Source organism: Prionailurus viverrinus, chromosome A3 (assembly GCF_022837055.1).
Source record: "Prionailurus viverrinus isolate Anna chromosome A3, UM_Priviv_1.0, whole genome shotgun sequence".
NCBI lineage: Eukaryota > Metazoa > Chordata > Mammalia > Carnivora > Felidae > Prionailurus > Prionailurus viverrinus.
In genome coordinates this window covers 90,942,363-90,967,256 of record NC_062563.1, presented here as the reverse complement: position 1 = coordinate 90,967,256, position 24,894 = coordinate 90,942,363, and the positions used below count along the sequence as shown (strand labels likewise).

Below are 24,894 nucleotides of genomic sequence, written 5' to 3'. Positions count from 1 at the left end.
CTGTTGGTTGCCTTTTAGTTTTGTTGGTTGTTTCCTTTGCTGTGCAGAAGCTTTTTATCTTCATAAGGTCCCAGTAATTCACTTTTGCTTTTAATTCCCTTGCCTTTGGGGATGTGTTGAGTAAGAGATTGCTACGGCTGAGGTCAGAGAGGTCTTTTCCTGCTTTCTCCTCTAAGGTTTTGATGGTTTCCTGTCTCACATTCAGGTCCTTTATCCATTTTGAGTTTATTTTTGTGAATGGTGTGAGAAAGTGGTCTAGTTTCAACCTTCTGCATGTTGCTGTCCAGTTCTCCCAGCACCATTTGTTAAAGAGACTGTCTTTTTTCCATTGGATGTTCTTTCCTGCTTTGTCAAAGATGAGTTGGCCATACGTTTGTGGGTCTAGTTCTGGGGTTTCTATTCTATTCCATTGGTCTATGTGTCTGTTTTTGTGCCAATACCATGCTGTCTTGATGATGACAGCTTTGTAGTAGAGGCTAAAGTCTGGGATTGTGATGCCTCCTGCTTTGGTCTTCTTCTTCAAAATTACTTTGGCTATTCGGGGCCTTTGTAGTTCCATATGAATTTTAGGATTGCTTGTTCTAGTTTTGAGAAGAATGCTGGTGCAATTTTGATTGGGATTGCATTGAATGTGTAGATAGCTTTGGGTAGTATTGACATTTTGACAATATTTATTCTTCCAATCCATGAGCAGGGAATGTCTTTCCATTTCTTTAAATCTTCTTCAATTACCTTCATAAGCTTTCTATAGTTTTCAGCATACAGATCTTTTACATCTTTGGTTAGATTTATTCCTAGGTATTTTATGCTTCTTGGTGCAATTGTGAATGGGATCAGTTTCTTTATTTGTCTTTCTGTTGCTTCATTGTTAGTGTATAAGAATGCAACTGATTTCTGTACATTGATTTTGTATCCTGCAACTTTGCTGAATTCATGTATCAGTTCTAGCAGACTTTTGGTGGAGTCTATCGGATTTTCCATGTATAATATCATGTCATCTGCAAAAAGCGAAAGCTTGACTTCATCTTTGCCAATTTTGATGCCTTTCATTTCCTTTTGTTGTCTGATTGCTGATGCTAGAACTTCCAACACTATGTTAAACAACAGCGGTGAGAGTGGGCATCCCTGTCGTGTTCCTGATCTCAGGGGAAAAGCTCTGTTTTTCCCCGTTGAGGATGATGTTAGCTGTGGGCTTTTCATAAATGGCTTTTATGATCTTTAAGTATGTTCCTTCTATCCCGACTTTCTCAAGGGTTTTTATTAAGAAAGGGTGCTGGATTTTGTCAAAGGCCTTTTCTGAATCGATTGACAGGATCATATGGTTCTTCTCTTTTTTTTTTTTGTTAATGTGATGTATCACATTGATTGATTTGCGAGTGTTGAACCAGCCCTGCATCCCAGGAATGAATCCCACTTGATCATGGTGAATAATTCTTTTTATATGCCGTTGAATTCGATTTGCTAGTATCTTATTGAGAATTTTTGCATCCATATTCATCAGGGATATTGGCCTGTAGTCCTCTTTTTTTACTGGGTCTCTATCTGGTTTAGGAATCAAAGTAATACTGGCTTCATAGAATGAGTCTGGAAGTTTTCCTTCCCTTTCTATTTCTTGGAATAGCTTGAGAAGGATAGGTATTATCTCTGCTTTAAACGTCTGGTAGAACTCCCCTGGGAAGCCATCTGGTCCTGGACTCTTATTTGTTGGGAGATTTTTGATAACCGATTCAATTTCTTCGCTGGTTATGGGTCTGTTCAAGCTTTCTATTTCCTCCTGATTGAGTTTTGGAAGAGTGTGGGTGTTCAGGAATTTGTCCATTTCTTCCAGGTTGTCCAATTTGTTGGCATATAATTTTTCATAGTATTCCCTGATAATTGTTTGTATCTCTGAGGGATTGGTTGTAATAATTCCATTTTCATTCATGATTTTATCTATTTGGGTCATCTCCCTTTTCTTTTTGAGAAGCCTGGCTAGAGGTTTGTCAATTTTGTTTATTTTTTCAAAAAACCAACTCTTGGTCTCGTTGATCTGCTCTACAGTTTTTTTAGATTCTATTTGTTTATTTCTGCTCTGATCTTTATTATTTCTCTTCTTCTCTGGGTTTAGGCTGCCTTTGCTGTTCTGCTTCTATTTCCTTTAGGTGTGCTGTTAGATTTTGTATTTGGGATTTTTCTTGTTTCTTGAGATAGGCCTGGATTGCAATGTATTTTCCTCTCAGGACTGCCTTCGCTGCGTCCCAAAGTGTTTGGATTGTTGTATTTTCATTTTCATTTGTTTCCATATATTTTTTTTTTAATTTTTTTTTCAACGTTTATTTATTTTTGGGACAGAGAGAGACAGAGCATGAACGGGGGAGGGGCAGAGAGAGGGAGACACAGAATCGGAAACAGGCTCCAGGCTCTGAGCCATCAGCCCAGAGCCCGACGCGGGGCTCGAACTCCCGGACCGCGAGATCATGACCTGGCTGAAGTCGGATGCTCAACCGACTGCGCCACCCAGGCGCCCCTCCATATATTTTTTAATTTCTTCTCTAATTGCCTGGTTGACCCACTCATTCGTTAGTAGGGTGTTCTTTAACCTCCTCATGCCATTTCTATGCAGACAGTGCCTCTTCCCACCCCTGTCCCTAGCAACCACTATTTTGTTTTCAGAGCCAGGATTTTCAAAACCCAGGTTTGTCCATTTCCCTAGATCTACTTGCTCTCTAGAAAGGGTCAGTGAGGAGCCAGAGTTAAATTCAACTGAATGGTTTTCTCCCTGATCTCATTTAATGACCAGTTCTTGGTAGTGAAGGGGCAATATTTATAACTAGTTACTCTGAGCCCATTGAGTCTATTGAAAGGCCAGTATTTAATCTTCCCCAAAGTGCACATGTGTTTTCCCTTTAATTCGTTTATCCCGAACAGAAACAAACTTTCTAGACTTTACTGTAAAAACTCCTGATATCCCAGTACACTTTATTCAGTATGCTTTATACTTTGTTAGCAGAGAGATTGGCAGCTCTCAGAAATAGGGACAGTGGGTCTCAAAATGTGATCTTTGATCCAGAAATATCCATATCTCCTGGGAACTTATTAGAGATTCAGATCCTCAGGCCCCACCCCAGACCTGCTGAATGACAACCTCTGGGGGTGGCACCCAGCAGTGTGTGTATTCACAAGTCCTCCAGGTGTTTCGATGGAAGCTCAAGTTTGAGGACGACTGATTTAAAGAATAACTGTAGTTCTTTAGTCCTTGGTCCTCAGCTGCAACAGGCTCCCTCCCCTGGGTCACTGATAGGCTTTGTTAGTCAACTGAGGAAAGACCAGATGAGAGGAACCAAGCTGGGCAGAAGGTGAATGATGGTTTGTGGGAGCTCTGAGATGGCTCCAAAGGCACCAGAAAAAGTCCCTGAGTATAGCTGACTGAGAGAGAAAAAACAATATCTGACTTTGGGGCCTTGAGCCCATGTTTTTCTCTGAATTCTCACCACAGATCCTGGGCCTCATCATCGTTCGAAGGCTTCTGGACCTCATCTTCTCCCAGCATGATTTGGCCTGGATTGACAATATCCTCCCAGAGAAAGAGAAGAAGGAGACGGATAAGAAGAAGAAGAGAAGGAAAGGGGTCCCTGAGGACAGTGATGAGGAGGTGGGGAGGACGTGAGGCCAGGGTCAAGGGAAAAGATCAAGAAACCCTCCCTCCATTTCTGGCAGGGTCAAGGAGGAGGTAGCTTCTCAAGTGGTCAGCTGTGATCACCTGGGCCCAATCCAGGATGAGCTGAGGCTTCTCCTCATACTGGTGTGGGGTGCTGAGAGCTTGTTTGCTTATGTGAATATTCTCACGGAGGGCCACAGTGAATGAACCACCCCCCCCCCCCCAATCCAGGGAAAGGCTGGTTGCCACGCCCACTCTTTCCCATTTCTGTGAGTTTCTGGGGCCATTATCAATAGCAGTGCAGGTCCTTGATGGAACAGGGCAGAAGACTCAGCTCATAATCATGGAGATTATGAGGACTGATCTCCAAAGAATAGAGCAGACCTCAGGGGAGAAGTCTGATGGGTACCCACATCAGTAGACTAGACTTCTGGACAGTTGTAAGTACTGGGGGACAAGGTTTGCTTGGCCTGCCCTTGGGGTATTAGGGAAGAAGGTGGGGAGAGAGGCTATGTCCTCACTGAAAGGAGAGTGGCTACATTCCTCAGATGCTGGGGACCACCTGGTTGCCCCATCTACCCTTCTTCTCTCATGCTTCCTTCCCATCCCACCCCCAAAACAACCAGGGAGTCAAGAGACAGGAAGCCAGTCCAGAGCTTACAGTAAATCACAAAATGTTAAGCAGGAAGATTATCTAGTTCAAGTGCTTATTACAGATGATGAAATGGTCCTCCAAAAGGGAAGTAGTTTACCCAAGATGGACATATGGCTAAATGTCTAAAAGGGAATTAATAAAACTGTTCCTGACTTTGAATTTGATCATTTCCAATATGCTAAGCTACCCATGCCATCTCCTAACACCATGCCTGTCCTTGCATTCTCCCGGTTTGACCTGAACCCACATTTCTGCATCTATCTTGAACTGTTCTAGTGATTTTGCCTTTTGCAGATCAGAGCTGTTCACAGACAGATCCTTGATTAGTGGCAATCAAACCATCTTCTGATGGTAGTGATAGACCCAAACTCCCCTTGTCCTTAATTACTTTCCTCTTCAAGAGGCCCATCATTCATTCACATGTTTTTCATTGGTGATTTAGTTGGTTTGCAAAGATAGGCTTGAGAACAAAGAAACGGAGAATCTAAGTGCCTTTTAAAGACAAATACTTATTCTTTCATTGATTCATTCAATAAATATTTGAGTGGCTACCACGTGCCAGGAACTTCTGCAGGGTTGGGGAAAAGCATGAAAAATTCAATGGAAAAATGGGATTCGATTTACATAAATTCATTTTACACATGTCTTTACAGCAACACCAGCCATTGTGTGAGATTCACTCCCAAGAGATTGGTTACTCTAACAGTTGAAACTGTTCTGATCAATAACGTTCCTGGAAGAGTTCTGTCTTGTCTAGGACAGCAGGCTAACTATGATTGCCCCTCAGCGGGCCCCAGGGTATTTGTAGCATCTCCTAAGTGTTTAGATGTAAAGAGGATGGTGGTTGGCACACATTGTGGTGCATGTATTTTCCATCTTGGCAAGAAAGCCAAAGCTGTTGTATTGCTGGTGTTTATCAGCTTTTCCCACTGTTTCTCTCCAGCCCCAGTTCCCTCCTCCCTCAGTTATAAAGATTCCCATGGAAAGTGTCCAGTCAGATCCCCAAAATGGTATCCACTGCATTGCCAGTAAGTAAAACACATGGTGTCTCTCCCTTCCTACTTACTACTAATCCTCCAGCTCTTCCTCCAAGGAACTTTCATCTTTAATTCAGGGGGATCTAATAGTCTTAGAAGCTAGAGGACTCCTGTGGTAGGCAGAGTTCAATGAGAACTGGGTCACAAGGACTGAGACTTCAACCAAATAGAAACCCAGAATCAAACCCTGCAGACGCCAGTGATCAATCTTCACTTCCATTTGGGCAAAGTCCTTCATTCCTTCCTTTCCCCTGGTGCCTCCTGATGTCTATGGCACTACCTGGCCCTCTCTTGAATCATTTCAGACCACATTTACCCAATCCTGAATCCCTGAGCCTCCCATGTTTTCCAGTGGTTATTGAAAATGATTGGGAGTTCAAATCCCAGCTGAGTTGTCTCCTTTAGAGAAATAGTATAGCATTGGGATCACAAATTTTTGTCAGAAGGGGAGGTTTTAGTGGTTGGGCTGTGCTTCCATATGAATCACAGGTACCTTCCTCCTGCTGAAATGAAGGCTGTCTGGGAGAGATGGGGCTTTGCTTACAAAGATCCTGGGGGATCTGTGGCTGCCTTTACCCCCTCCCAGTGTCAGCGCCCTCCCAGTGGACACTTCTGTCAAGACAACATAGCCTTGTCTGAGAGTAATCCGAAAGATTCCACTTGAGTCCTGACCCCAGTGCTCCTAATATAGGACTTGCCACTTTTCTAAAGGACCCAGATTAGAATCCTGCCAGGGCCCTTGAAGGGCTTCCCATCACTCTCTGTCAGAGGTACCTTTCCTTTTTTGTTTCTAATTCTCCTTCCTCCTTGCCATTTGTATATTTCCATCACCCTTTCTCACTCTTCCCTGGCCCCGCCCATGCCTCACACCCACCTAACCTGGCTGAGAACCGTCTGGTGAAGTCACCCATCCCTATGAGGCCCCTGAATTTCTCTTCTGTAGTGTTGGCCATAGGGGTTAGAGAATAGGAAGGAGGGTGAGGGAGGCACTGGAGAAAGGCCTTCTCCAGTATAGTCCTCAAACCTGCTCCACAATTGACATTTTAATTTTCCTGCCAGGAAAAAGATCTTCCAGTTGGAGTTACTCATTCTGATTCTTCCTTCAGTGACTCAGACCTTGACCGAAGGTAATGGCCATGAGGTAGACTCCTTGGGTTTTAGATAAGAGACTAAGCAATGGCCTGGAAGGCTGAGGGCCTAGGATTTCTCAGGCTAGCCAATGTCTCAGTAAAGGCCTTTGCTGGTCCACCAGAAGTGGAGAGACATAGTTATTGGGGTCAAGTAACAAGTATGACATAACATGATTACAATATAAAAGGTACTCAACTTTAGAAAAGGAAATTTTTACAGAATACTACATAGAATGAAAACTGAAAATACTGGGGGAAAAGAATATAGAGAAAAACTACACATTACTTAAGTATAGATTATTGAATGCCAGGATAAAAGCAGGTCTAAGAATCAAAACACCAGGTACTCCAATACCAGTGGAATAAAGTAACACTATGGTTAATTAGCAAAGGGCAGAAAGGCTATCAAAGAAAGCTATCTAAATATCAAAGATCAAGTGGAGGGGTGCCTGCCTGGCCCAGTCAGTGGAGCAAATGACTCTTGATCTTGGGGTTGTGAGTTCAAGCCCCACGTTGGGCATAGAGCTTACTTAAGAAAAAAGATTAAATGGAGGTAATAGTCAAGAAAGGATTCCAGGCCATTTCCAGGAGCCCCTCTGCCAAATGTGATACCTTGGTGTTCTGAATGAGAAGCCATGAAAAAAGTGGGGCAACCTGATGACTGAAAACACAGAAGTCTCGAAAATGGAAAAGAGAAATCCAGGGGCAAGAAAGTCGGCCTCAGTTATTACTGGGAAGATGGTAGGGCGCTCCTACATGGTGCTCTAAACTGGACAGGAATCACTGTACTACGTCACCCATGAGCAAAAGCACAGGCTATCCCAAGTCCAGAGGCAGATGAACCTCCACACTCAGATGGCACTCATTCAAGAGATTTTAGAAAACTGAGAAGTCAAGGCTGTTCCCACATTGCTAGGATGAGAAGACAGATCTCACTGTAACAGCCTCCCTAAGCAGCAGACCCAAGGCCCAGGGGTATCACATGTCCCAGTTCTATCTCTGCCTGGCTTCTCATTCCACCCCTCAGGTTAGGATTCTACACCATTACAAATGCCACGGATTTTTAACATACGAAGGTGTTAAGAGAAAAGCACTCTATCTGGATCTATTTTCATTTTTAAGTAGCCTACACCAAATTGAATCTCTGTCCCAATTTCAGTCCATGGAGAGAAAATTTGGACCAGGATAGGGGATTTTCAAAAATCTGTTAAATTGTACAAAACCTGGGACAAGATCAGAAATGGAGAAAATTTGATAATTGGTGATGGGCACCTCCCAACTATCCTGGTGTTTTACCGTATCTATGGAAGTAGGTGGAAGCAGAGACCACTAAACAGGATTCTCCATTTCAGTGGCGGAAAAGGCTCAGTAACACGATCTAGTTTAACAAAGATTAAGCATCTGTGATCTACCAGCATGATGCTTAATCCCTGGGGATATACAAAGACAGGCCTATGAACAAAGACATACAGCACCATGTGCCAAGAACAGTGGAGCGCATGGAAGAGAAAGGTCAGTGTCTAAGGGAGGGATTTGCCTTATCTAGAGAGTCTGGGAATGATAAATAGGAGTCTGCCAGTTACACAGAGTAAAGAAGAAAAGAGGCAGAAGAAGGGCATTTCAGGCAATGGGAACATGCCTGAAATACTATTTGAAAATATACACATGGCGAAGACTGCTGGGATAAGCAGGCCATCAAACTAGAAGTAATCAGGAGTGCAAACATAAAAGGCCCTGTCTGCCACTGAGGAGCTTGGATTCTAACTTTTGGACGGTAGGAATCACAGAAAGACCTGTGATCCAGAAAGTTCACCTTAGCAATAATGTGAAGACTAGGCTGAAACTCATGGCAAGACTAGCTAAGCAACCACAGCTGAAGGCCAAGTGCAGAGGATGCCACTCATTCCCAGGACGTGTTAAGAGTTCATAAGCAAAGACATCTATTTGCACTAGAGCCTGCCCTGGGGCATAGCAGTTGAAAACACCCAGTACTAGATAAGTCACTCTTCCCTCCCTCTTTTTCTCATTCAGCATCACTTTGCACTTCAGAATTTCCTGTCCAGCTTCACCTGCTTTCAACTACTCACAGAGCCCAGTGTTCATGGTGCCACAGGTGAAGATAGAAATGGAGTCAGACTGTGACTTCACAGATGTGGACAGATATGGAAGAGAAACTGACGGCGAGACCACCCTCTAGGATGCAGCTTCCCCCAGATGTGGTTTAATCTTCACTGTGGAAGGACATGGTTTAATCTTCATTGTGAGGTCGGGGCCGAATCCCTGAACTTCCCTGTGCCGGTTTCCTTATTTGCCAAACCGAGGGTCACTCCACTGGATAAAAAACTGATCTGTGGGTGAAAAGTACTACTTATGTGCAAAGCTATCTCCTTTTTGTAGTTATGAAAACAACAAAGGAAACATACTTTATTTTAAAATGCAGTCCAGGATAGAAATTATAACTTGTCTTGAAATGAAAAAAATGCTTGCCTCCCCAAATTATAGCTAGGATAAAGGGGCAATAGTAAATTTTTATTAAAACAAATATCAATTAGATTTTTTTTTAAGTTTAGATTTTAAAGTATCTAGATGGTCTTGAAAGAACTATTAAAATGCTCACACTTCAGTACGCCAACGTTGGAAAATTTGTTTTGCAACTTGGCATTGGGAAGAAATATTTCAAAGGTCCTATCTTTCCCTATCTCATTCAGTTTTCAAAGGGTCATTTGTCAAGTCTGAACTATCTGCATGCATTGCGGCCTTGTTCCAGCACAGAAGTGTGAGTGGAGCTTTCCCAGATTGAAAAGCCAGTTGTGAAAGTCTGTTAATGAAAGAACCAACACATTAGAGTGGGTAAATGTTTCTGAAATAAAATTGTTCTTGTTAAAGTGAAACTTCAAACCACATGTTACAGCAACAAAATGACCCTTTAAATTAATAGCACTGGTTTTTCACATCCAGAATAAGACTTCTTTACACCTTCAGGGAGGCTCTTCCTACAAATTTTCAGTGGCCTGATTCCCAAAGTCAAACTCCCATCCACATGACTGCTGCATGTTAGGCAGAGCTAATGTAAAATATTAAATTATAACTTTGCAGTATTAGATTACTACTTTAAAGGAATGATTAGAAGCCAAGTTGGATAGATTAATGACGCATTAGTAAAGAAGCATGAAACTTACTATCAGTCTGTCTTCAATCCCCATTTGACAAACATCAACATTGTTTATTTAACACCTACTATGTGCCTGATAGCCGCAATGCATCTGACATTTACTGTCTCCAAAACAACTATGGATATGAATTTCAAGTAAATCTCTTTGGTTAGTCGCCACATTTACTCAAGATTACAAATGCAGGTGCTTTTTTCTTTATTCTTTTCTATTTTTTAAAGACAAATGACACTAGATCATTAACATTTGGGTACTAGGACAGGTAATTGCCTCTGCAATCTTCAGAGCCTTGTACAGTGCCTGGTCCATGGAAAAACTCTCAGTGTTTATTAAATCTCAGAGCTCCTTTCCAAGGGATACTGCCAAGAGGTAAAGCTCTAAGCCTCTCCCACTTGATCACAGCAGAATGACTAAGCTGCTCACTAATCCAGAACCATCCCCTGAATTTAAGTGCAAATTCTGTATCTTCATCTGCACCAATCCTGGAAGAGCTACAATCTACCCTTAACATCTATTTTAAAACTTGGCTGATTTCCAATGGCACTTTGTCCAAATTAAACTGTAGAAATGTTATGGATTCCGGAGTAAATGTGCTTGATTAATCCCACAAGTTGGAAAACTATGATGTTAGTTTTTTGTTGCAAATTGATCACTGTAATTTCCACCTTCTATGTCATTTATATTTTGTACACACATGAACATTGTAATTTTGATAGCTTTTAACAGGTTGACATATTGTTACTTTTCCTTGCAGTAGGTCAGAACTATTTTCCCATTTGTAACTATAATTCAATAAAACTTAATCCTGTCTGCTCATCTTGCAAACTATCATCTTCTTACATCTCCAGAAAACTATCAAAAGAATAAAGGCAGGGGCGCTTGGGTGGCTCAGTCGGTTGAGTGTCCGACTTCAGCAGCTCAGGTCATGATCTTGCAGTTTGTGACTTCAAGCCCTGCATCAGGCTCTGCTGTCAGCACAGAGCCCACTTCAGATCCTTTGTCCCCCCGACTCTCTCTCTCAGAAATGAATAAACATTTAAAAAAGAAGGCAGTTGGCAGAAGAACAAGGAGGGAATAAGTCAACTCAAGTAAGTAAGTAAGTAACTTAAGTAAGTTGACTTACCCCCTCCTTGTTCTTTCTCTATCTCAAGCTGCCTGGAACAGGAGCTATATCATCTGCCTGCTTGGAAGCCAAAATACCCAGTCCTGGTAGAGAAGAGGATACACAGGCACCTGTCCCAGACTCAAAATGCGCACAGCAAACACCTTCCAATCTGTCAAATCAAACACACACATTGAAAAAAATAAATGTATACAGAGGAAGGGGGCAGAGTGAAGGGGGGCAATGGCAAGCACATCAAAAAGGGCTGTGTAAATCCAACAATGTGTACATTGAGCTGCATGGTTTAGACAGCACCTAGAATAGGCCTAACCACTGACATGAATCTTACAGATTAAGCTCCTGGCTTGGCACAATCTGTTGGGATGTAAGACTAAAAGGACTAGACTTGTTTCTCCACCGTGCTTTGTATCAATTTAAGGCACAGGATTAGGTGTCACCGAATACAAGAATATCTATGTCAGTTACATCCAATGAAAAAGATTAACTGTGATTAGGACACAACTAAAACTGTAGCAGGAAGATACAGTATTTTGGAAACTCATTCCACACCAGTCAGAAGTGTTTTATTAAAAAAAAAAAAATGGGGAAACACACACACACACACACACACACACAGAGAAAACCCTTTTAATCAGAAAGTCTGATTAAATTCAATATTAAGTTCTCAAAAACCCATCGGGGAAAGTCAACAGGTTACATCAAAGCAGGCAGCTGCTGACAAGTCTTTGGTGGAAAAGTAAGTTGCATACTTCTATAAGCTGCCCTAATGATTATCAAGCCCGAGTTTTGTTTTTCAAAAATAGTTTCAAGATATACCAAGGAAACATACAGACACCCTCAACAGTACAAAGATGTAACAATGAAGTTTAAGGATATAGGAAAAGCCAAATATGACAATACACACAAATCTATAAAATAAGCCTTTCAATCCTAGAAAAAAATGGGAAACCTCATGAATGTAATGCACATAAAACGAGGACTAACAACACATGGAACCACCCTAAACATTTTCCCAACACTAAGCCATGAAATGACAGCTTAGGACACCATTAACATGTAGTTTTTACATACATTATGTATGTAAATTAGAGTACTTTTTTTCTACTCAATTACCATTTCTTCCTTTTTACCTTTTCCCTAATTTTCTCTAGCAACACTTTTCCTTTGGTTTAACCAGTTGAACTCAAAAGGTTTGGAACCTAAAGTGAGTATCAACTCTTATTGGAATAGCACTTGGGAAATGCAATCCTAGAAAAGGCAAATTTTAACTGAAGTGGCTTGACAAAGTTAAGCATCCGTTCTCACTGTGACAATGTCCTCCATGTTAATCACTAGGTTGATGGCTTCTCTTGGCTGGATCACACGACCCAGCAGGATACTGGCGTGCTCCGTGGTGAGGTACTGCAGAGTTCTGTGCACAAACTCCCAACCATTTAAGCTTTCAATAAATACAAAGCATCATTTTAAACCATTTCGGTAAAATAAATAAAAAATATTGCATTTCTGTTGGCCTGTTTTGCCTCTTGAACTGGCTTGGACTGTTGTTTGTGACAGAAGACACAACAGTTAATTAGTAGCAACTCCACGCTCCTTAGGCTTCAATACTTCTCGCTCTTCAAGCCTCAGCACCTTTTTTGCAGCAATAATGGTATTCTTCATTAGCATCGCCACTGTCATGGGACCAACACCCCCAGGGACTGGAGTGATGTAACCAGCTTTCTTTCTGACGCCTATATAGAAACAGGATAGGCAGACTGCCTTAATTATAGCAAAGGAAATGTATGCATTTTAACATACCATGGAAGAAGCATTTAAAGAAAAAGCAAGAATATATGTAAGCACCTTCATAAACCTCAAACTCATTAAAAAAAAAAATCACATCTACATGACTCAGGGGTAAAGCTTTTTGAACATACTAATAAAATAACATTCACATAATAAGGAGTTGTTCAATGAATATTTATACATTTAAATAACCTATAATTTACTAGTCATACTTTTCCTCCATATTAAATCAATTTCAAAAGAAATACCTGGATGGGTTAACTGTATGTGAAGTATAACTATAATAATTATTTTATGTTATTAATATTAATATATTAACAATACCTACCTACAACAGTTTAATTTTATTCTATTTTATTTTTTTACTATTTATTTACTAGATTTCTTTAACTATATACTGTTTACCCAAAGCACCAAAGTAATTTTCTGGAAAGTGAGAAGATTTTTTTTTTTAATGCAATCTTAAAGCAAAAATACTTAAGCACTTAGCCTTGTCTCTGATTGCTTATTAGAAATGGAAAGCTAGAAACAGACTTATCAGCATAAAATTGAGATAAACATGATACCTTAAAAACTGAAAGGAGAAATCTACTAGTATACTTCAAAAGTCAGGAACGTGACTTTTTCCTGGACCATTTTTAACAGGTTCAGGTTTGTGATCTCCCCTTTCAATGTGAAAATGATAAATCTGTAACACCTTCTAGGAGACTGAATGATGTCAGAAAGTCACTTCATTAAATTTTCAGACTTGTTAAGTCATGAAGTCGTTTCAACTATGAAGTAACCCTAAAGAAAGAATGAACACCTTCCTGAAAAGCTTATAGCTGGTCCCCATAATCTTATGATATAAACATCCTAAAATGATTCTAGAATGGCTACCATTTCTTAAAAGATTTCTCTTTAATTCATGTGGGATACATTTTAAATTACCAGAGTAACCTAAGTGGTTTTTTTTGTTGTTGTTTTTTTTAAAGTACTCTCTACCCCTATCATGGGACTCAAACTCAACGACCCCAAGATCAAGACTCGCATGCTCTACTAACTGAGCCAGCCAGGCGCCCCCAGAGTAATGTAAGTTTAAAAGTTAAAGAAAAAGTAAATGATCTGTCCTAAATGTCCATTAAAGGTAGTATTTACTGACTTTATATTTTAAGAAAATTATACCATATACCTTCAAAATCCACATCTCCAACCAACTTGGGTTTAGCAGTGATGGGATCTTGAATTCTATTTATTCCCACATCGATGACTGCTGCTCCCTCCTTGATCATATCTGCTGTGATCAGATTTGGAATGCCTGCAGAGACAGGAATGACAGGAATGGTCACTAGTACCGAAAGAAAGATTCCACCTGTCACAGTCTTATCTGATTTCAATTTTAAGGGACATGGAAGAAGTAAAAAGCTTATTTCGTGAAAACCTGTGAAAACTGTTAACCAAGGAACGACTGAAACTTCACACAGTAAACAGAAATATTTGGGCCCATTTGAAGTAACATTACCCACCAAGTCTATAGTGAAAAGCCAAAAACCAACATCGCGCGTACAGTTCCCACCTCATCTTTGTGGGCAGCTCACAGGGTCATCTCTAAAGGAATGGGAATGGGGTAGCAGAGAGGCAGGCAAATTCTAAGATTCTAAGGGCTGTCCTTCCATCCCCTCCCCGGTATTCATACCTGCAGCAGAGACCACAATGTCTGCGAGAACTGTATGTTTCTTCAGTTGCTCTTTGGGAGTGTATCGATGAGATATTGTAACAGTGGCATCGCCTAGGAGTTAAAACATAGATGTCCTGATTTCTGAATCAAAGCTGAGATTGGATTAGGTCTTAATTAACCAATCCATTTTAGAAATTCACCATCTCTGAAAAAAATAATTGACTTAATTCATGTACCATATTTTCTGGCCAGCTCAGTATCATTTACTTTTCAGAAATTAATACCCAATTTCTTATAACTTTCATCCCCTCATCCTCTCTATCCTTTTGAATGATATATAATTAAATTTATTCCTTATCCCATTTAGCAGCCTTTCAAGAATTTTACTTTTCCTAAGCACAATGTCACTAGAATTACTCAAGGTTTAAAAAAATAAGCGTGCTGAAACATATTTGGAAGTACATAGTTTTGCCATTACTTCTGATGTAATCATGTAAGATCATATGATAATCACGTGTGATAACTGATTTATGAGGCTTTTCAGACAAACTCACAGAACTTGACATAATGACACACTACAGCCTTTTCAAGTCAATCCTTTGCAATGGTCTCAGATTTTTTTTCTATCAAATGACATAGAATGGGATACTAACTTTGAACTGTTTCTTAGCCCCAGCTATCCAAGCCATAAAGGAAAATGTGTAATTACCGTCAACCATGCTTACACTCAAAACTCAAATTTAATTCTGAGGCATATCCATTTCTGTAGTAGGTCCCTAATAAAGGCATTTAAAAGTCTCAGGTGACACGAGTTCAGCCTGTCCTACCAAGATCATTCCCCAAATATGCCAAATATCTGCTAACAAAATCAAATAAATACACATGCAAAGTTTAACAAACATAGGACAGCCTCTGAAGGTTTGCACAAAAGGGAGGAGGGAACACTCCTCAGAACCCCATTGCCTTACCTCCAGGGCGCTCGTGAGCCCCATCTGTGTGTAGTAGCATTGCAATGGGCATTCCAACGTTTTTTGACCTCCCAGCCACAACCACATTCTTCCCCAGGGTTGGAATGCCTATGAAGAAATATATATATTTGCATTAAAAAGAGTGCTAGACTATCTTAGAATGAGCACCAAAGAAAAAGGCAGACAGATAGCCTTGGACATAAACCAGTGATAACAAAGGGAGTTACTAAGCTTGTTGCCTCATCAGTCAAGGGGGCCTATCACCTGCTACATAGAGTGAAGGCTAAAAAGAGAGAGAAAGCACCCTGTAAGCTACAAAATGTTATAGGAGTGTGCACTATCAACACAACCAAATCTTAAGTTTCCTTTATGGGGGCTTCTGGATTAAATAGCAACAAAGTTAAAGTAGGCAAACAGTCAAAACAGGCAACTGCAGAGAGAGGTAGGCTCTGGGGTCAGGACTAGAGGATGTGTGGCTGGAGTATCGGAGCATCCATTCTGCTTACTGTAGGACTTTTTATCATCTGTAAGTACTATTTTTATAATAGTTAACACAGACATACAACTATAGGATAGACCTACCAGTTCGCTTAATTATTTCCCAGACACCCCATGGGGTAGCTGGTAACATGGAATACTGGTCCAAACACATTCGCCCTACATTAATTACATGAAAGCCATCAACATCCTTGTCTGGAGAAACAGCATTGCAGATCTTTCTCTCGTCCATGTGCCCTGAAAAAGAAGTCAGAGCAGTGGCCTTAAGTCACTGTTGTATAGTTACGACGGTCTGACTCCAACTTATCTGGTTTATCATGCAAACCAGTTCCCCTTCCACGACTTGCCTCTGTGATTTACTTGTTTGTCTGCACAGAAGGAACACACACCAGGCAAAGACAAATGCTAATATCAAAGCCAATATCCTCTTGTACAACTGCTTCCCTCCAATGCCATTTTGTATCAAGATCTCAATACCAGGGGTGCCTGCGTGGCTCAGTTGGTTAAGCGTCTGACTCTTGATCTTGGCTCAGGTCGTGATCTCATGGTTCATAAGTCCAAGTCCCACATCAGGCTCCACACTGACAGCATGGAGCCTGCTTGGGATTCTCTCTCTACCTCTCTCTCTGTCCTTCCCCCACCTGCTTTCTCTGTCTCTTTCTCAAAATAAATTTTTTAAAAAAGACCTAAAAATAAATAAATAAATAAATAAATAAATAGGGGTGCCTGGGTGGCTCAGTCGGTTAAGCATCCAACTTAAGCTCAGGGCAAGGTCTCACAGTTTGTGGGTTCAAGTCCTGCATCAGGCTCTGTGCTGACAGCTCAGAGCCTGGAGCCTGTTTCAGATTCTGTGTCTGCCTCTCTCTCTGCCTCTCCCCTGCTCACACTCTGTCTCTCTCTCAAAAATAAATAAGCATTAAAAAAAATTTTTTTAATCAAATAAATAAATAAATAAATAATCTCAATACTAAATTAAGGAGCAATTAGTATTCTGAGTAGGGCTGTGGATATCTAATAAAATATTCACTCTTTTGAATTTAACTCCCTTTAAGTCAAATCCACTTGAGGGGCCAGGTATATAAAGTAACTAAGAATCCTCTACTCCTCAGAAATCATTCTAAGTGGTGGAGCCCAAAACTCACCTGGAAGAGGCAGCTGAACAAGGAGGCCATCTACATTATCATCATTATTTAGTTTATTGATTAAATTCAACAGTTCTTCCTCTGAAATTGAAGCTGGTTTCACAATTGTCTCACTGTTGATTCCTATAAGATTATTTCAAGGTTAAAAAAAACATTGAGGCATTTAATGAGCAATGTTATGTTGCCTGCCATGGTATTCTAACCTAGAATGTTTTCATCACACTCAACCCTGGTAGCTAAAAGCCTGAATCAGTTCCCAAGGCACCTAAAAAGGTACCTTCACAAATATACACACTACAGAATGTTGGCTTGACAATTCTACACATTATTCTACGCTATCCTCATTAACTTCAATTTACAGACAGGGAGACTGAGACTCAGCAAAATTGAAACACAAGCCAGTTAGCAGTGAAGGCAATCCTTCCAGTTCCAAAGTCCATGTTCTTTCCACTGCACTGTGCTACCTCCCAGTGTCTTAAAAAGCCACAGCTTGCTATTTTCTAGAGGTTCTAAAGGTTTTTCAAAGAAAAGGGGAGCAAATGTCCACTGACTGATGAATAAAGAAGATGTGGTATAGGGACGCCTGGGTGGTCCGACTTCGGCTCAGGTCATGATCTCATGGCTTGTGAGTTCGAGCCCCACACCAGGCTCTGTGCTGACAGCTCAGCGCCTAGAGCCTGCTTCAGATTCTGTATCCATCTCTCTCTACCCCTCCCCTACTTGCACACTGTCTCTCTCTCTCTCTAATATAAATATACATTAAAAAAATGTAAAGATGTGGTACATGTATCATGGAATATTACTTGGCCATCAAAAAGAATGAAATCTTGCCATTTGCAATGACATGGATGGAGCTAGAATGTATTATGCTAAGCGAAATAAATCAGAGAAAAACAAATCCCATATGATTTCACTCATATGTGGAATTTAAGAAACAAAAAAGACGAACATATGGGAAGGGGAACAAGGAGAGAGGGAAACAAACCACAAGAGACTCTTAACAAGAACAATCTGACGGTTGATGGAGGGAGGCGGGTGGGGGATAGGCTAGATGGGTGATGGGTATTAAGGAGGGCACTTGTGACGAGCACTGGGTAAGTATATAAGTGATGAATACTGAATTCTCCTAAAACCAGTATCACACTGTATGTTAACTAAATTTAAATTTAAAAAAAGAAATAAGTAAAACCAACAAAGAAAAGGGCAGGAAGCCTCAATCCTCAGTGGTAATGAACAGAGTGTACTAAAAGCTCATGGTCCACCCACACGTCATTTCACAGACTCTCAGAAGGCAAAGGCACCAGGGGCTCACACCACTGACCCACAGAGGAGCAGGGAGAGGCAGAACTGAGACCAGGAAGTCTGTGGTATAACAAGACCTAGAACACAAGCCTTCCATCACCCATACCCTCGGCTTCTACATTCAAAACTCTAACCACCTCTAACCTGCATGATTTAATTGGCTTTGGACTCAATTGCTGGAGAAGCTGAAACCTATTTCCTAGAAGTCAGAGTCACTTCCTTCAAGCCTAGGATGGTGTTCTAGGCCACATCACTGAGGTCTCCTCAACCAAATCAAACTCAAACATCTCAGCCAGACTTGCATTATTGCTCAAGGAAAGCAAATGTAGATTGTGTTTAGTGTCACTTGTCAATGTCACAGAATTTAGCTTACATTCCAGAAGGCACCAAGAATACCAACCATATTCCTTCCATCCTGGTCTATAAACCTCCCCAGCAGATAGGCTGGATTTCTTTATGACAACATTTTGGATACAGTTCAATCACATTAGCCTCCTCTGACTGTGTCTTCTAATCAGACAAAATAATGAATGACAATGAAGTTTGCCTCAGGTAAGCCACAGTTTAGCAGCAATCAGAGTCTGAGAGTGACACATACCCACTTCTGCCGCTGCCCTGGTTTTGTTGAGGACGTAGGAGTGACTCGCAGGATTTTCACCAACCAGAACCACGCTCAGGTGTGGCCGCTTGTTGCCCGATGCCACCCATTCTTCCACCTCCTGCCGCACTTCCTGCTTGATCTGCTGTGCAAGTTTCCTTCCAGAAATGACAACAGCTTCATTTCTGTGGAAGGCAACAACAGTCACAAAACCAGAGAGCTTAAATTTTTGTGAGAAGTAAAGATCAAACTATAAAATAAATAAATAAATAAAAATTATTAAATACCCCAAACTTAAAAAGTAGATTAAAACACATGGCGCCTAATCTGAGGGACAATGGAAATCTGCAGGCCAGGTTCAAAGTGGTAAATCTGTGTCCAGCTACATGTTCAGGAAGATAAAGTTGACAGAAATAGTTATCATTATCACCCTGAAGCTCAGAGAGTGAAGTGACAGTGAGGACTTGGCAAGCTGGCTCTCAAATCCAGATCTGTCTGAATCCAGAGTCCAGGCTCTTCCTGCCACACCATTCTGCCTCCTGATCATTGACAAATTGATAGACCAAAAAAAGTTTTTCATTGCTTTATTTGACCCATCATCACTATGGGGTCAAACAGGGTTTCCTACGCACTTATATACCGTTTGTAGTCTGTGTTTTGCCCATGTTATTCGCATCCAGTCATATGTTTCAAACCATTTCCCAGTTAAGTCAATTGGCTTTTAATTTCTATGATGCTTTCAAATATATAAATTATGTTATGCAATTAAACCAATAAACAACATTCTGGACAGGTCAAACCTCAAAATAACAACTGCTGCCCCCAGCCCCTCCTGGAGAAGACTTTCCTAGTAAGAATAGGGGTGGGAGGAGACTAGTAGAGGTTCCATCTCATGGATGGCAGTGTGCTCTACCCCGAAACCCCATGGCCCTTCCACAGCTGACCGACTAGCAGTGAGTATCTGACATCAAGGATGACAATTTTTAGGCAGGCCAGTGGTCCAGTTGGTACAAAAGCTCAGTAAAGTGGAAGCAGTGGTAGTTAACCTAGACTGGTAAGAGCTTCTCCCCAAACCACATTCACACACTAGAACCACAGGGGACCTGTTGGTGGGAGGCCCCGAAGAAAGACATAGAAAAAAGCAAAGACAGAAAACAGCAGTTACACTCATGGTAGACAGAGCAAGAGATGCAGAAACTGCTACTGGGGGTGAGGCAATGGGCCCCAACTCAGGGTCCAAAAGAACCTCCAGTTCCCCAAATCATGTTCAGATCTCTGAAAGGCCATCTCTTCCCGATAAGAACTGTTTATGCAGCTCTTCCTGGGTTCCAATGTGGAAGATTCCTGGTTTTCTTAGCATCTGCTCCCTAAGCATAAAGGTCTCAGTGTAAACAAGTTGTCCCCTTTAGATTTGTCCTCAGTATTATGAAGAATGTTCCAACCTCAAGGCCGAGATACACAACTATTTGAAATACTGAAACAATTTCCCCTTACAGCACATATTTAATTGTCAGGGATAATAACATCAAGGTACTAGTTATCTTGTAGGTCAGATATGATTCTTTCCTTTTTTTCTTTTTAAAGATTTTATTTTTAAGTAATGTCTACACCCAGTGTGGGGCTCAAACTTACAACCTCAAGATCAAGAGTTACTTGCTCTATACGTGCCCCAGAAATGATTAATTCTTAAGACCACTGTTAACTAGGGGTGTCTGGCTGGCATGTGACTCTTGTTCTCAGGGTGGTGAGTTACAACACATACATGTATACATACATACATACATACATACATACATAAATGCCACTGTTAACCACAATGGAATTTTAAAGCTCCAACAGTCTTTAAGCCATCCATGCTTCCTTTCCATTTGTATTAAGATTAAATACCTGCTTTAAACCAGATGAAAATGTCTTAGATGTACAGCAGTAATTTTACATTTAAACCTTATATTAATTTGTACTTGTATCTTGGGAGGTATTAAAAAGATATGATTTTAGAGTAAACGAAGTACTTTTACCCATATTTTATGTAATGATACTAGCATAGCACAAAGTATATAATAGTACTTCATTATACCCATGGTATATTAAGGAATTGAAAACATGTTCACATTTGCAAATCTATTTCAGAATTACATCTGAAGGGGACTTAATTCAAAGGGCTTTGAACACAAACATCTCTGGCAACATCCTGGGGAATAGCCCCAGTCCAGAAATGCATTTCCCAACCCTGGAGAAATTGGTTAGTTACACACACACACACACACACACACACAGATCCTTAATATATAATAGATATATTTATCTACTTATACACTCATAAGGATATGTGTGTAAACGTATATACACATGTATAAATATTCAGAAAGTCTTAAACTACCCTTCCTTAAAAGGTTCCTTTTGAAAGCAATGAACTTAGAGAAAATGATAGCAGCACATTGGGGCTAAGAATGATATACTCAAATTAAGGACACAGGGTTCTGAGAGAACCCAGTGTTCCAAGTCCCAAAGGCAGGTTCTGGATGTTATGCCAATTAGCTTTTTAAAAACTGTCAAAGAGTAACAAGAACCAAAAACAAAGCCACAACACAATGAGTATCTTCTGTAACAGAACCTGTTTTAGCCTTCCTCTGCATATACAGCTCTGCAGAATGTGAAACACAGTCCTGCCAGTGAGTCATTACCTAATTTCCCATCATCTCTTTTGCCAAAGGGCAGATAAAATAACTGCTACCCCAAAAGAAACAGAGGTTCAACTTAGTCCCACAGGGAATCCAAAATGTATTAACTATATTAACTAACACTTATTTAAGAATTAAATGCTTTCACGGATGTGTTTAGAAAATCTTCCATTAAAATTATGAATGAATAAAAAATAAAATAAAATAATGAATGAACAGACTAGAAAAAAGTCACAAGGACTGTTCAAATAAAATTCAAAACTAAAAGCCAACTCAGTAGTATCTTTACTCTCCTAAATCAATAGCTTTACAGCACTGTAATTTTCCATAAAAAAATTTTCAGGTGCACTTTATGATTCCTGATCAGGTTATTCTAGAAAGACTTCAGTTATCTACTAATTAATGGAACCAGTAATGAGTAAAGAAAGCTACAAAGGGGGACGGAACTAACATCTATTAAATACTAGATATTTTGCTAAGAATTTTACATACATTACTCTCAGTTACCTTGGGGTTATTATACTAACACTGGTATATAGAAGGGGAAACTGAGGACAGTAGAAACAAGATTCAAACACACTCAAACCTCTGCTTCCAAAGTCCATTTTTCCCTATGCCCCCACTGTGTCCTAAACTATAGTACTATCTCTGCAACCATGAGTTTATGCTCCTGAAACTCTCTGCCAACCCCCTCTTCGCCAAAAAAGGAATACACACAGACTCATAAAACATATCATTGTTTTACATTTACTAGCCAGCAGTGATCAAAGCAATACCAGGAAACCATAAACACCAAACACAGTATTGCCTTCAGAGATGTGGAGCCTACTTGTTCATTCAGAAAGGCAAGTCAAAGGAGGGCATTTGTTACTGGAGAGTGAACAAACTGGTCCAGTTTTCTAGGTGATGAATTGAGGATCCTTACAAATCTCTTCAGTCATGAAAGCCACAGGCACACATGGCCAGAACTCAGGAAGGGGACAAGAGGGAGGTGAACAGACAGTAATGAGAGATGGGACTGGAAAGGCAGGTCAGGGTAAGACCAAGAGAAGTCTTGAGTGTCCTGGGTCTTCTTTCAAAAACGTATTAATCCGCATTCTGTGTTACAACAGCACCTTGGCAATGCCTCTAATAACATTTTTACACTGACTGGAAATTACACATGTGTTCTGCCCCTTGAATTCCATTAAGGAAAGAAGACTTGATCACCCCTGAATTCACACAGCTTAGCGCAATGCCTGCATGAAAGAAAGAGCTGCTGGTACAAGGCTTAGATCGCCGGCAATGCAAAGGCTCTAAAGGTGGGCGTGAGAGTGCGCAGGTTTAGGGTGACAAATCACAGGCCCCCTGAAGACCCTTCAACCTAGGTTTAAGAATGGGAGTTTGAGGTCCCGAAAGATCAGGAAAAAACCTATTACCTCCCTAAGAAAATGCAAACAGCTCTTTCTCTCCTTTTCTTGGATATTTAACCCTTCAGTTTACTCAGCCTGGCAGACCAACTCCGGGTGGACTGCATCAAAGCCCTGGTGAACACAGCACATGTATTCTCCTGGGAGGGGAAAGAGGCAGCCAGAAGAGCAGCCCGAGCCACATCCACCTCCCGAAGGAGGAGGGAAGAGCGGGTACCCGGCGAGCAAGCCGGCTCCGGGATTTCATCAGACTGCACCAACCCCCTCCGCCGCTAGGGTCCGGACTCTCACTGAAGGCTGCTCATTCAGAGCCCTTCCCGGCGCTCGCCAAAGCGTACCCTCTGCTTTCCGCAGGCGGCTCGGCATCACAGCCAAGGGCGGCCGGCAGGTTCTGGCCAGTGACCTCGGTACAGTCCTGCGTTAATCGGGGCGCCCCAGAGCCCGCCTGCCCCTTCGCTCCGCACCGTGGGCCCCGTCCTGCGGACGGACTGACCCCTAGAGAGGGCGACGCCCCGGGGCTGCGGGAGACCTGCTTCCTCTAAAAGGCCGGTTCCGGGTATCAGCCCATCCCACGGAACGATGGCCCAGATCGCAGCCGGGGGCCGCGCGCAACTGCCACGTCGTCCCGCCACCGCCCGGGACGGAGATGCTCAGCAGAACGTCCCCCAGCGCCCCTCCGGAGCCCGGCCGGCTCCCCGCCCTCGGTTCCCTCAGCTTTCGGCGCTGACCTGGCTCCCGATCCTCTTACCGAGCTACCGAGAGGTGGAAGGGGCGATGACGGAGGTGGCAGCTCTGCGCGGGCCGGAGCAGCCGGATGGCCAACGTGGACACGAGGGAAGGAGCAGCCATCACCCGCGCCGGTGTCCGCGCCAGGAGAGAAGCGCGCGCGCGGGCAGCGCAATTATACCGCGGCCGCGTGGCAGGCCCCGCCTCCCGCCCGCACCCGTTGGTCCCTTCCCAGTAAAGTCCTGCTTACGATTGGAGCAAGAAGAGCTAGGAGCAAGGCCCTGAAAGGCTCGGAAGCTTCGATAGCCTGCAGAGATTGGCTGAGGAAGGCAAGCCCCTGCCAAACACAGCTAGTGTCACGGAAGCCCGGCTAACGCGAACAAGAGTTTGTTCATTCATTGCTTGAACAATTATCTGGGCGCCTACTGTGTGCCAGGCACCGTAAAGAGTGGATAGGAAGATAGACAGAATACCAACTAATAAATGCAGAAGAATGATAGAAAGAAACTATTTGACAAAATCATAGTAAAAACGGATCACCGATAGATGTCAAAACAACTGGGTGAAACTGGATTAGGAACGAGGTAGGTACTTACTGGGTTGCCAGATCTTGCAAGTAAAAATACAAGACACTCAATTAAATTTGAATTTCAGATAAATAATTTGGGAAGAGGGATATACTTATACTAAGATAGTATTCGATGGTCATCTGCAATTAAAATTAAATTGGGCTTCCTGTATTTTATCTGGCCACCCTTTTTGCATAATCTTAAAGTGTCTCTCCCACAAAATACTTATTAATAGCAAAGGGGGAAAATAGTAAATTTACAATATGGAAACCTGACAGTCATGACCTTAATTAAGTGATCAAAGTTAAGACCATCAGTAGTGGGACAAACACACATGGTGCACTGAGGAGGATGCATCACCTAATAATCTTAAGTCTGAAAATTGAATGAAATGGTTTTTCTAAGCCATTAAGTCCCCTGAAAACTGTTACAGATTTTTTCATTTACACACCAAGAGGAGAGAACACAGACCTGGAATATTAAAACAAACAGTCCAGGAAAAAGCCACATTCCTAAAATTTAGGAATTTACTAGAGGACATTAATCTAATCACAAGGAAATCCCACATCGAGAGACATTCACGAGAAAAGCAGCCTGTACTCTTTGAAAAATATCAAAGTCATGAAAAACAAAGAATGAGGACCTGTTCTAGATTAGAGAAGTCTAGACATGACAATTAAACATAATGTGTGATTAAGAACAAAAAAAAATGGTTTTCTTTCTCTTTGTTTCATTTTTCTTTTTTCTTTCTCCTTGCTATAAAGGATATTACAGGGAAACTGGCAAAATATTAATAAACTTTGTAGG

At 41.5% G+C, this 24,894-nt stretch overlaps 2 protein-coding genes across 6 annotated transcripts in view; one reads left to right on the top strand and one right to left on the bottom strand.

Annotated features, from left to right (window-relative positions):
* The window catches only part of SLC4A5 (solute carrier family 4 member 5), a 128,154-nt gene extending 117,700 nt beyond the window's left edge, over positions 1 to 10,454 (top strand). For all 5 annotated transcript variants that reach the window (XM_047854073.1, XM_047854075.1, XM_047854074.1 and 2 more), the window contains 4 exons: positions 3,476 to 3,631; positions 5,236 to 5,320; positions 6,389 to 6,456; positions 8,491 to 10,454. In XM_047854073.1, the coding sequence (XP_047710029.1) occupies positions 3,476 to 3,631; positions 5,236 to 5,320; positions 6,389 to 6,423 (276 nt within the window). In that variant the 3' untranslated portion in view covers positions 6,424 to 6,456; positions 8,491 to 10,454. The remainder of the gene's footprint in view (positions 1 to 3,475; positions 3,632 to 5,235; positions 5,321 to 6,388; positions 6,457 to 8,490) is intronic.
* Positions 10,455 to 11,363: 909 nt separating this feature from the next.
* On the bottom strand, positions 11,364 to 23,661 carry MTHFD2 (methylenetetrahydrofolate dehydrogenase (NADP+ dependent) 2, methenyltetrahydrofolate cyclohydrolase). The gene is made up of 8 exons (XM_047854079.1): positions 23,541 to 23,661; positions 18,703 to 18,887; positions 16,803 to 16,925; positions 15,745 to 15,897; positions 15,163 to 15,270; positions 14,213 to 14,305; positions 13,709 to 13,834; positions 11,364 to 12,482 (listed from the first exon to the last, which is right to left on the bottom strand). Exons 1-8 carry the CDS (start codon positions 23,639 to 23,641, stop codon positions 12,319 to 12,321), a joined length of 1,053 nt encoding a protein of 350 aa, XP_047710035.1. The 5' UTR covers positions 23,642 to 23,661; the 3' UTR covers positions 11,364 to 12,318.
* Positions 23,662 to 24,894: the final 1,233 nt, after the last annotated feature.